Source organism: Poecilia reticulata, linkage group LG21 (genome assembly GCF_000633615.1).
Source record: "Poecilia reticulata strain Guanapo linkage group LG21, Guppy_female_1.0+MT, whole genome shotgun sequence".
Taxonomy (NCBI): domain Eukaryota; kingdom Metazoa; phylum Chordata; class Actinopteri; order Cyprinodontiformes; family Poeciliidae; genus Poecilia; species Poecilia reticulata.
Genome location: NC_024351.1, coordinates 18036762 through 18049769, shown reverse-complemented (window position 1 = coordinate 18049769; position 13008 = coordinate 18036762). Strand labels below are relative to the sequence as shown.

The 13008-nt window shown below is 39.8% G+C and overlaps 1 protein-coding gene across 2 annotated transcripts in view; it reads left to right on the top strand.

The window, feature by feature from the left end:
- clic5b (chloride intracellular channel 5b) overlaps positions 1-11702 on the top strand; it is a 19544-nt gene extending 7842 nt beyond the window's left edge. Inside the window, exons 1-6 of one of the 2 annotated variants that reach the window (XM_008398271.2) lie at positions 3068-3442; positions 7262-7371; positions 7454-7579; positions 8146-8252; positions 8503-8684; positions 10192-11702. In XM_008398271.2, the coding sequence (XP_008396493.1) occupies positions 3392-3442; positions 7262-7371; positions 7454-7579; positions 8146-8252; positions 8503-8684; positions 10192-10356 (741 nt within the window). In that variant the 5' untranslated portion in view covers positions 3068-3391 and the 3' untranslated portion in view covers positions 10357-11702. Of the gene's footprint in view, positions 1-3067; positions 3443-7261; positions 7372-7453; positions 7580-8145; positions 8253-8502; positions 8685-10191 lie in introns of those variants that run through there. The other variant, XM_017302054.1, reaches the window with a different exon arrangement.
- The last annotated feature ends 1306 nt before the right edge of the window (positions 11703-13008 follow it).

Genomic DNA, 13008 nt, shown 5'->3' with positions numbered 1-13008 from the left:
CACATTTTTGGGTATGATTATGCTCCTATGTGTTGGAGGCTGTTTGGTTGTAAATGTGAAGATAAAAGCAATATAACAAATCGCCATTGGTGGCGCTGTTGCTGTGCACAATGAGATGTGAGCTGAACATGTAACAAGAGGAAGATGAAGTTCCCCGTTCCTGAATAAACGTTGCCATGTGCTATCTCCAGTTATCTGCTTGAATATTATTTTATTTGACCTAGTGTATCATACACAACACTGACGTACCCTAAGTTTCATTGGAGAAGGTCTAATTTTCGGTGTGAACACCGACAGAAGGCGAACGCGCATCCCTAAACCAAGTCTTTCACAGTTTTAATCCACCTGGTGTAACAAAATTGACTCTAATCTTGGTTTATCGTCTGTTTGCTATTTACTGCCTATAAAAAGAAAAACGCCTCATAAAAATGTAAACCGTTTCAGATAAAAATTGAAAACACCCCAAAAAGCATGCTGAAAGTTCACTTTGATAAGCCGAGTTAAAAGCAAGTCGAGATGGATATACCTTTAGCTCATTTATATACATAGCGCTGTCGAGCACATTTACAGTGACAGCTGATAAAGGCACAAACTGACATCAGGTCAGAACTACAAGTTATCTCAGAATCATGATAAACAGTGATCATAGTTCACCGTGGTAACGACCCACCTATCTGAGTTTATCAACACCGAACGTTTAGAATACGAGCTCGATAAAAGCGCCAGGTTTTGGCCAGTAAATGTTATATGTTGGTGTTGTTATATCACAATTATGATAATCACCGAACAATAAATTGTCATGGAGACTGACGAGGTCCACTGTCCGTTGCCCTCCCGTCTGAGAAACTCCAAGATGCGTGTGTGGTTTTTCCAGCGGTTTAATCATCAACGGCTGCTATAAATTAACCCCAGCTCCGCTATAAAACTAGGGAGGAGAGTTAGGACATAGCCTGTTTTTTTTTTTTGTGCTGACAACGTTGCGTGACTCATCCCCTTTAACCGAGGTTATAAGTTATCTGAGAGACATTTCCGCAGCAGCCATTTCTCTTGGTAATAGTGAGAAGACGATTCTCCAGTGGACACATCTGGGCTTTGACGCGTTCATGGTGTGTCTTTTTACGAGGTTTGTGTAAACTCGAAAGAACAATGCTACTAGAAGGGGTTAAATCAAGAGAGAACATTAAACAGCCTCCTTCACCTTGGCTCCGGAAAGACACAAACACCTGTTACTGTTTGATTCTGCTGGTGAATGATTAGCCCAACAAGTGAGGCTTTGAGCTTCCCTTTGTCTAAAGAACATGCAATAATGACAACAGAGTCTAAGAAAAGATTTCAGTATCAACTCATTCCTTTAGATTCAAGTGTTGGCTTAGTGAAAAGTATTTTCTTCCCTACATGTTTATTCCATTTTGCTTTTGTTTTTTAAGTCAAGCTAAAAAAAACAAAACTTATTTTTTTAAAACTAATTTTAATAATGGACATGGATAATAGTAATATCAAAATGGTAAGACTACAGCTATGACCTTAGAGAAGCAAAAATGACTGCAGTCAGTCTGAGAAAGATGATAATTTCCAATAACCTATTTAATGCAGTTGCCACTCTTCAGTCATAGTTCAGAAAAAGACAGAAGAGATATGGCGCTACGGAAAACTTTCTGGAAGACGGTCTTTTTTTTCCCCAAGAAGATCCAGCAGTCAAATATGAGACCAAGTGTCCAACAGTCAAAACTTTGACAAATTCGGACCGTAGAACAGGACAATGATCCCAAACCCACAAACAGATCTACTGCAGTCGCTGAAAAACAGAACCAAGGTTTTGCAAAGTCCCAGTCAAAGTCCAGACCTCACCCTGATTAAAATGAATCTCTGAAAGTAAAGACTATGGTGAAGGGTTAAAGAATACAACAGTTTCCGGCTACTGCTCTGGTTCTCCAACATACTGAAATATTTATGCTTTCAGAGACATAATTTTACAACTTTGAGAAGTCACAATAGGTTTTATTATTTATTATAGATTCTTGGAAGGACGATTATTATTATTATTATTATTATTATTATTATTATTTATTTTACCTGAACTGTAAATCTATGTTCCACAAACATTGTTTGGTAGTTGTCAGTTTCCATGCAGTGACCTTAAAATCCCGTTAGGTCTGCTGAACAGAACATGTACCTAAATGCTGTTATACTTTCTATCAACTAAGGCTTAATTTGGATAATAGAAAAAACTTTTCCAATAATTTTGTATCATGTTCACCATATAAATAAGTCTTCATTTCGGGACCTTTTAATATTTCCCTTCTGAAATGAATCATTTTCAGAGTTTCAGACCTTCCTCTTCCTATAAACTGGGTGGTACTGCGTGCATTTGTGTCAGCCAGGAGAGGGAGCTGTGCTATAAATAGAGGGTTCAGATTCTACTTCCTTCACATCTGTCTTTCGTTTTATGCTTTCCAAGGTGACAGGACTGTTTTCTTCCAGCTCAGATAGATCTGTCAGAACCTTGTAAGCCAGATACGTTGCAGCCCAGTTCCTTTTGCAGCGCCATACGGTTTGTATGCAAATTATTCCTACTTCCCACCTTCAGAGACCAAATCAGACATCAGTGAGCCACTGAGGAGTTGTCTCCGCTGCTGCTGGTGATCACATAAAACCTGCCGGAGCAGACGCATGTGGACCATGAATTAAATATGAATGCTGCCGCTCCTGTGCTCGAGGAATAAAAGAAATAAAATAAAAATAACCAACAGAGTGACAGGCATGAAAATTCAAAGTGGCATGAGTATGACTATTTTTTGGGAGGTTGGGGGAGGGGGATAATTTTGCCTGAATATGTAGAAATCAACACAGGCTTTTTTTTTCCTTCTTGTTTTTTTTTTTTGTTTTTTTTGACAAATGAAAGCCATCAGACTAAATAACCCTGTGGAAATAGAAAAAAAAATATGAGGTTTCTAAACAGATGGATTCTGAAAATAGGAGATAAGATGTGCTTTATTTGTGGGGGGTTTTGCCGGTGAGGATGGAAGTGAGAGATGGGGCTCCACCCCCTGGTATGGTAAGGCCTGACACCTGTTCAGCACTCTGTGTCGATGAGCCGTGCCTCTGCTCTTCATCTGAATCTAAATCAGGGCGCGGGGCTTTATACCCAGCACCTGGACTGTCACGACGATTAGAGAAATTTACTTTTAGAGGGACCAAACTGAGGTGGAAGGCCTTGGATTAAAGAGCTGCTCAGGTTGAGAGAAGAAAAAAAAAATAGAAGAAGAGAGAGTGAGATCACGCCTGGAGTAAAGGAATCCTTCCAGAGAGGATGTCTTCCATGGAGGATGTAAACCTCAAATGACGAGACAAACTTAAAAGGACGGAAAAACCAAACGAAGAGCAAGACAGCATGTCCACAAACAGCCAGGACAGAGAACCTGACATAGAACTTTTTGTGAAGGTAAGACAGAGAAACGGGGTCGGGGATTTTCTGACCTTTTGATGAAGTTTGGGTGAGCGCAGCAGCAGAATTTCAGCCGTTAACGCTGCGACCCTGGTGTGATACGGAAAGCTGAGGTAACCCAATAGTGGAGGTAGAGTTTCAGCAGCAGCAGGATTACCGTGACAGCGTTTCTGAAGCTGCTGATGCTGGGAGGCTCATGCTGGCCCCTGCACTGGTTCCCAATACCGAAGGAGAACTTTGGCTTCAAGAGGAAATGTGTTATATAAGTAGCTTCTCTAAAGCATTACAAAATGTTAATGTTGTATGTAGTGGTATTGGAAATAGAAGAAGTCAGTTTATCATTCGGCTCTTCTTCTTTTTAGACAATAATCGCCTGAAAATGGGGAAAATATTTCACCAATTATATCATGGATTTGTTTCAGTAAAGTAAATATGTTTATAGAAATCCAAACTTTGCAACTTGTGTAATTTTTGTCCTGCACTAGCTTACGTTAAACAACTATGGTCCATAATTCCTGATCTGCAAGAGGATAATGGAAATTCTTACATATAAATCTGTTTAGAGAAAAGAGTTTCCATAGCAGCTGTCATTCTAATATTAGTCGGTTCATCATGTGCCCTGTGAGAGGTGACCCAGATGGACAGGGGGCTGTCCTGGGATGTCCTGGTTATAAATCTGAAAACTGAGACACAAGCACCCCTGGAGTGGCAGGTTCTGTATTTTTTGATAACTAGAGAGGGACCTGGAAAAAATGGACTGTGATAATTGAATCACAGTCGAAATCCTTTTTTGTTATGTTGATTTAACGAAAAAGGGTTAGGTTGTGTTTCTAACCAAAAGAAGAAGAAGAATGTTAGTAGTGTTTAAAGAACACCAAGGGAGAATTTGTAGATTACTATCAACATAACATAGTAGGTATTGCACTAATGCCTATTCAATTCAGGCATAAGGTCAAAAATTTTAAACCAAGTTTAATAATTGCATATTCTAAAAAAACTGTTTAAAAGATGCATCTTTTAACTTTTATAATAATTCTGACAAAGACAATGGATATATCATTATCATAATTAGGATTTATTTAGAACAATCACAGATAATAAGCAGAAAAGTGACTGTTGAAGTGTGCTACATTCACATTAAGTTTCCCATGAACTGGATTGAAAGAGAAACCCATAAACCCTTTTTAATAACATTAGTATATTTTATTTTTTTGTTTATTTGAAAATTTTAGATAAAAGTCAAATAATATTTCATTGGCTGTATAAAATTGTACGCAGGCCTGTCGATGTTGAATTTATGACCAATTCTTTGGTCAACATAACATAGCTAGCTAGCACTAGCATGTGCTAACTACTCAATGGGTAAAAGCCAGGCTAATAATATTGTTAGCATAGAATCCCCTTTTTTAGTGTAAATGCAACTCAACAGGGCAAACTTATATTTGCATTATTAAACAGAAACATTTTACCATTTTACTTTTATTCATGTGGAAGAGTCTCTGTAAAGTCAGAGTGTTGCACAGTTGTAAAACGGTGAGACTCTTTCTCTACAACCAAACAAACTGGGTCATGACTCAATATTGGGTTAAAACTAGCATCTGGGTTAAATCCATCACTCAGCAGTTGTTTTGCGTGCAATGACTAAATAAAATGCAGGAATTAGTGATTGTCATGTTGGAAACATTTGGAGGAATTAGGGTCCACTGTGCTAAGTTCATAAAACCTCCACTGAAGTTCTGTTTTCAAAAAAGCTGCTGCATTTATGAGCTTCAAATAAGCAGACAACTCACTGGCTTCACGCATTCCTCGAACTACCAGGTCTTCCCACATGACGGCTATTTTCCGCCACTTTCTAGATGTTGATTGACTATTATCTGTTGTATGTGTATTGTGTTACCTCCATGCAAGCGAGCCCGGCCGTAACAATACACACAGGCAGCCCTGAGAGCATCAATGGATTGTTGAACATCCAGTTGACTCAGCTGCTTTTAGCCTGGGGCTTCAGTTTTCTGGTCTCGGTGCTGTGTAGATATAAGCACATGTAGGTATGTAAACACTGCACACGCCTCATTCTTCTGATGCACAGTGGCTTGCTGAAGTTTTCCCTCATTTTCTTTCCGCAAACTTGTATTTTATGGAGATTTTTATCCAATATACAATAAACTTGTTGCAAAACATAAAGGTCAGGTCAGGACAAATATCAAAAACATTTATAGTTTAACAAGGTCATGGTATAATAATCTTAATCTACACTTTTTTCAGACGACACTTTGTGTTCTTGCCATTGACAGGAAATTAAATGTTATCTAATTTTGTCTTGTGTTTCTTATAGTATTTTCCTCTTTTGACTTGTGTGTGGAAAAGTAGAAAAATAAACTGTAGGATTCATTTTCCAAGGTCTCTGAAACACATCGTGCTCTTTTTGGTTAAAAACAAAGGTTCAAGAAACTTTAATTACCAGATCATTAATGCGCTGAATGATGGAAACCGGCTCCAAACACTAACCCAGGGGTCATTGCTCTTATTCTCTGCATGGCGGCCGATCAGAACCTGCTCCACGTGCCCCAGCGGCCGGTGAACCTGGAGATGCAATCGATATGTTCAATTCAACCGATCCACTGGATCAGGTGTCAGTGATGGTGCTCTGCATGCCGACACAGGATATCTCAGCATGTACACACATGGAAGATGGAGAGGAAATGCTTCCCATGTTGCTCTCAAAAAGACAACACACGACAGCCTCTTCCTCATTTGACTGATTAAGAAATATAAGATAAACATCTACAAAAAGTTTGACATGTTTTCGTCTGATAGCTGGAGTACATCGTGACATTTTGCAGGTTTTTATGCATTTTACGTCTAATCTCTAGAACATTACAATGTAAAGATCTCTTATTAGCTGATATATGTTTACCATTTGATTAATTCTATATGAGCGGTATAAATGTAGATAGCTTGTCATAGTACTATTCCCCTCATTGAAATTCTGCCAATCCGGGTTGCTCTATTTCATTAATCTTCTGCATGAAACTCACACAACCTTTTCTACCCTCAAATTTTGATTGAGATCAGAACTTTGTGATGGTCCCCCTCAAAACATTGAGTTTAAATTTTTTAAATTGGGCTGTATGGCCAAAGTCACAGTCGATTTGGAAGACCTCTTTGTACCCACGTTTTAACCACCTGGCTGATGCCTTGAGATGATATTTTCATATTTTCACACAATGTTCTTCCCCTGACATCTTTTTTGTGTAGTACTCCAATCCTTTCTGTGGCCAGGTGCCCACACAACACGATGCTGCCACCCCTGTGCTTCACAGTTAGTTAGGATGGTATTCTTGGTTTTGCAAGTTTCTCCCTTTTTGCTTCAAATCTATTAATAATCATCAAGACCACAAAAAAGAGGTCTCCAAGAATCAAGGTCAATTTCCCTGTGTCCATTTGCAATCTCTAATATATTTTTTCCATGTTTCTGTTGGAGTTCTTCTTTCTGACTGAGTGGCCTTTGGACCCAAGACAGTATAGAACTTGTTTCACGTTAGATAATGACACTTTTACCAACTTACATCTTCACAAGGTATTCTACTTAAGTTCTGGAGTAGAAGCTGTATGTAGTTCATGTTGGTACGTACATATTCCAGCAGACTATTGTGAGAGGCTTGTGGGTCAAAATAAAAAATGTTTGAACCAAGTCACGAAGTGTTGAAGCCATTGTAACTAGCTAAAAACATAGAAAGAAATTTAAACATCTGGTTTCATCTTCAAATGTAATCCACCAGCCTGACTGACCTTATTGTACATTGTGTCTGTATGCAGGCAGGAAGTGATGGAGAAAGCATCGGCAACTGTCCTTTTTCCCAGCGTCTCTTCATGATCCTCTGGCTCAAAGGAGTGGTCTTCAATGTCACAACTGTTGACCTCAAGAGGTGAAGAAAGAGCTGCTCGCTGTGCACTTTGTGCTACTATCGGTTTTTATGTGACGGCTTGTTGTCCCTGTGTCCTCTGCAGAAAGCCAGAAGATCTGCAGAAGCTAGCTCCGGGGACGCACCCCCCTTTCCTAACCTTTGACGGTGACGTCAGGACCGACATCAACAAGATCGAGGAGTTTCTGGAGGAAGTTCTCTCCCCTCCAAAGTAATTCACATGGAAAGCTTTACAACACCATGTGTGTTTTATCAGACTGCACACGCCTGCTTTTGGTTGGATTTATGACAACTTTGTGTTGTTTTTGAAGGAGCAGGAAGCTGTTTAGTCGAGTAAGGGATGGCTAGCTTTGATGAAAGCTGACATTTTCTGATAAAACTGTTATTTTGGGGTTCTGTTGATGTTTATATGCCGTAGATACCATTAAATCCAGTGACTAGAAATCTCAACTATCCATATTTAAAGCTCTATCCCACATGTTTAATGATATTTAACCAAAGCTAAGATGGGTTTATTGGGTTCTATTAATGTCTCTTAAAATGTCTTCAAAGTCAGACTGAGAATGCCAGATTACCTAATTCTTCTTTTATTGCCTGTAAAGTTTTTTACGTTTTAAATGGACCCTAGTGTGCGAACGCCAAACGAGGTGGGATGCCAGTTCAGTGCGGTTCTGTAACGTGTTTTAAATTCGGTGCTAAGCTCCAGTCCAGGTGTTAATTCCATCCAGATGCTTTGGTCTGACTGTACCTTCCGGCCCACTCCCAATACCCATTCAGGTATCCCAAACTGGCTGCCAGGCACAGAGAGTCCAATACAGCTGGAAACGACATCTTCGCCAAGTTCTCAGCCTTCATCAAGAACACTAAAGCCGAGGCCAATGTCGGTAGGGAGCTCATTCTCTGCCTTAAACCTGTACATATGCATTTACATCTGCAGCTTTACAGTTAAAACAGCAGTTATTATGTTTCGCCACTAGAGCGCAGCAAAGCTCAACTTTTCAGGCTTTAACTTAGATCCTCTCATTTACTTTGCTGCCATCTAGTGCGGATTTTTGTTACACACTCAACAACCTTTAAGATGCATTAACTCATCAGCGTGCGTGACAATGAGTGTTTTTGATTTGTGCATTTCAGCTCTAGAGAAAGGTCTAACCAAAGCCCTGAAGAAGCTTGATGATTACCTCACGAGCCCCCTGCCTGAAGAGATCGACGCAAACAGCAGGGAGGAAGAAAAAGCCTCCAAACGGCTGTTCCTGGATGGTAATGAACTCACCCTGGCAGACTGCAACCTGCTGCCCAAGCTGCATATAGTGAAGGTAGGTTTAAGGTTTCTAAATGACCTGGAACTGAGGCAGATAATGGGAACAGTTGAAGTGCTTTTCCTGCGTGTACAGCTAGTATTCAGTACAATAGTGTGTACATTTTTAAAAGTATGACACTATTCTTGTTATGAATTTAAATTTGAACATACATAAACACACTTCACACTCAACAAATAAATCTTTTATTGGGGTAGTGTGATCTCACATTAACGATGTAAAAAAATTTGCAATTTTATTCTCAGTTTAGAGTGTAGTTTCACAAGATTGGAGGATGTGAAGGTTTATGGCAAATAATCTCTTTGGAATGCTGGCCACTTTATTAGAGACATGTACACTACAAGACAAAAGTGTGGAAGTAAAGTAAGTTCCACAGATTTCAGGATGTGGAACTTGATGTTACTAGATGACCGGTGCAAAAATGCTTACAGAAGAAAAGATGGGTTTAGTTGTATGACCTGTTGCACGGCCAAGTCATAACTTATTATACAAAAATAGAATATAAAAATTATAACCTTTTCAGTGTTAAAAAAGTACAAAACATGCTTTTTGAATTTCTGCCATTCTGTCGTTATAGGTTGAAAAGCTTACTTTGCCAAAAACAAAGTTTAAACAGGAAAAAACAAAACAAAAAAACACACCAGATAATAACAGTAAGAATGTATTATAAGTTGATTTTTTAAAATGTTATAGCCATGTTAATTTTGTACCTCAACAAGTCAGGCTCATCCTTGGATAAATTTAACAAATGTCCGAATACATCACCCTCATCTGTTTGAACAATTAAATACAAATATCATCACTAGAAGAATGTTTAGCCACCATACTGTTTGGGAAGGAGATGGGTTCACAGACATGAGTGTGCTTTAGTGTGAAATGTGCAAATGAGCCGTAGAACAAAAGCAATGGACTGACAAAAAAATGCTGGCTGAAGTTAGTCATAGTGAAACACACACACGCTGTAAGCCCACTCAGTGAGGAAGAAGCCATTGTTCCATAAGCAGCATAAAATTAACAGTTTGAATATCACTTGAGGACAAAAACCTTAAAAAGATGTTTCCTGTGGTCTAATGAGACTAAATTTGAAGTTGACTGTTGTTACACTTGAAGAATAAGAAACAAAACAGAAGGTATTATGAGAAAAGAACATTATTCCAAAAAGAAAAACAAAATTGGGCTCACATCTCAATACCAAGGCTTGCGCACATTACGGCCTTGATGTTGGTCACAAAGGCAATTTAGAGGTAGAGATAAAAAGGTGTGTGTAAGCAACAAATCTGCAAACCTGGGTCAAAATGTCAGCAATTGATCTTGTGGAAGGATACCCAAAATGTTTGATCAAGTCAGTTTAAAGGACTGTTTAAATGTCTTTTTATGTTGTTTATGTGAATATTTGGTGTCAACTGAACATACTAAATTAAAATGTGGTTTCTAAATATAACCTTAAAAAAGTTAAGGACTAAAGAAATGGCTAGCTACTAACAACGCTTTGTTTTCGTCCTAGATTGTTGCGAAGAAGTACCGCAACTATGATATCCCGTCAGAAATGACAGGCGTGTGGCGGTATCTGGAAAACGCTGGCTCGCGCGAAGAGTTCACCAACACCTGCGCCGCAGACGCCGAGATCGAGAACGCCTACAGGGACGTGGCGAGGAGACTGGCCAAATAGCTCACCAACCCCCATTCTGAACGCCAACGCAATAAACTAGCAACACACACAACATCCATAAGCAAAGAGAAAAACAAAATTTACACTACTCAGCATATTCTTCGTGCGACACTCTGCAGAAACATAAGATCTTTGTCTTTTTCAGCTCCAGATGTGATGGATTGCAATAATTCAGCGCTCCCTGTACTTAAACGGTATTTCAATCACATCGGCAGACATGGAAAAACAGAAGCGGAGCAGAAGATAAATCGAACCCTATTTAGCTTGACCCGAAGCCAGCTTTTAGTCGGCTCTGCTGTGAAACTTCTGACAAAACTCTTTTCACTCAAACGTGATTGTGTCTGTCCTTATACGTTCCTCGTAAGACAAAGCCCTCTTTCATACGTCCTCCACAGCACGGCCAAAACATTTTACTAGCTGCCGATGTCAAGGTTGTTGGCTTTATTTATTCCCGAGCCCACAGAAGTCTAGCCTGACTCCTGTGTTTATTATCGAGCTCCGGCACCCGGGGAGAGACACCTTGTTTCATCTGTGATGGATGATTAACGCCCAAAGCTTTCTGAATGCGACAGCTCCAATTCTCAGTTTTCAATCGTCCGTCATTCCTTTTTTTTTTTTTTTTCCTTCAGAGTTGCTTCATTAATTCTTGGGGTTTGTTTTTATTTTAGCTTATGAGTGTCTTGAGATTCCCATCCTACTCTTGAAAGATTTAATGACATCTAATGAACAAACTTGCCCACGTCAGGGTTTTTAGAGAACAAAATTAAAAATGTAGTGCCTTTTGTTGAATAAAAAAAAAAAAAAAAAGAAAAAATATGAAACACAAGCCATTGTGATTGATGGACTCATTGAGATTAAATGCATTGCAGCAAGGAGTTAAAGCTTGTAGTTCCCCCCCCCTCACTTGTTAAAAATCCACTTCAGGTATTGATTTTGTCTCGAGTTACCTCATGATATTATAAATGGAGGTACTATTTATTCAGCGGCCCAATCAGGTCTGATTAGGTAGAGCCATTAGTGGCGCGATGAAAACCATCTTCCAGACCAGTTCCGTACTGGTCAGCAGCCCTGCCCTGCAGCTCCACACTCTGATGAGTCCATCAACATCCACTGCTTAAAAAGTTCAGGTTTAGGAGTCTCAGTGTCCACGTAGAGGAGAGAGGAAACTTGTCTTGGGGGCTTGCTGTTTTTGGCTTGCTGTAACGTTTGCGACTATAGCGAGACTTCCTCGAAGAGCCATAAGGCTTTTGTATGGTTTGGACAAACACATGATGTGAAACCGGAGCTTGATGACTGAGAGAGTTGCTCACAGCGAAGCTCTGCAAATAAATCAATATTTTCACAGATCTGCTTCTGCCTTTTCTTTTCTTTTCTTTTCCTTTCTTGCATGGCGATCACGAGGTTGTCACCGAGACGAGAGGGTCTCCCGGGGCGATCGCGAACGTGCTGCAAAGGGTTAAGCACGCCCGACCGACTGAGCTGATCAAATCCAGCGGTGCAGGTTTGTTTCTCTATCCATAACAGAGAGAGAGTGATGACCGCTGACAGGCTTAAATAGAGGCTTCCATGCCAGGGATCAAACGCCATCCTTCTTCTCCACTCTCTCATTAAGACGGAAAAGCCGAGCGCCGCCATCCGATCCGTCTCCATTTTTCCTCAAAGGAGTCTAAAACTTGAAAGATCTGCGCCTGTCGGATTTACAATGGTGGGCGAGCGGTGTTTACCGAGACGCCGGCGTGCCAGAAACAACAGTCAAAGAAAATAAATGGAGCCTGCCGAGTGTTTCCACAGGGGTAAGGAAATATGGAGCAAGACTTGTGCCTTGCTGTTTGGTAATTAGTACCTAAACATCGCTGTCCTTGGATCCCATCGCTCACATTCAACATTTCTCCAGGCTGGATAATATACAGTGGAGCATTAACGTCAAACACGTCTGGTCGTTGGGGCCTGGCAAGCCACATTAATCTGTTATTACACTCCCAAGTGGATCGACCAGTTGCTGGCCTTGGCTTGGCCACCGTATGGGCTGACAGGGAGTCACACACTGCACTTTTATGGCTACATTTAGTAAACCTTTTCAACTCGAGCATAAATTGTGTAAACGGACTCCCGCTTTGAGACCTCTGCTGATTAAAACAAACTGGCGTGCCTGACATTTGAAGACCCACCAGAAACAACCCTGTGATCCAATTAAAAGCCAGACTTATAGTTGCAGAAGTACAGCTGCTTAACCCGCCAGAAGAGCAAGTCGGATCTCAGAGCTGGTTGTTTCAGCTATTGCACCTGGAGCAGATGTTTCTTACACCCATTTGAATGGAGTTTACATGCACTAAAAATATTGTCGTGCTATCAAGAAAAAAATGTTTTTTTAAAAAAGTTGATTGAAAATTATCTCTTATTTACACTGCCTTCTAAAAGTATTCACACCCTCTTGAAATATTTCACATTTTTTCTTGTTACAACCACTTTATTATTATTAATATTATTAACCTTTATTTCACTAGGAAAATGTCATTGAGATTAAAAATTGCTTTTACAAGAAAATACTTTCCAAGCACACAAAGTTTACAGAGCATTTAAAGCAAAACTGTACAAGCTAGCATCGCCACAAATAAATTAGTCCACAGCCATCAGCATCTACAACAACTCTTT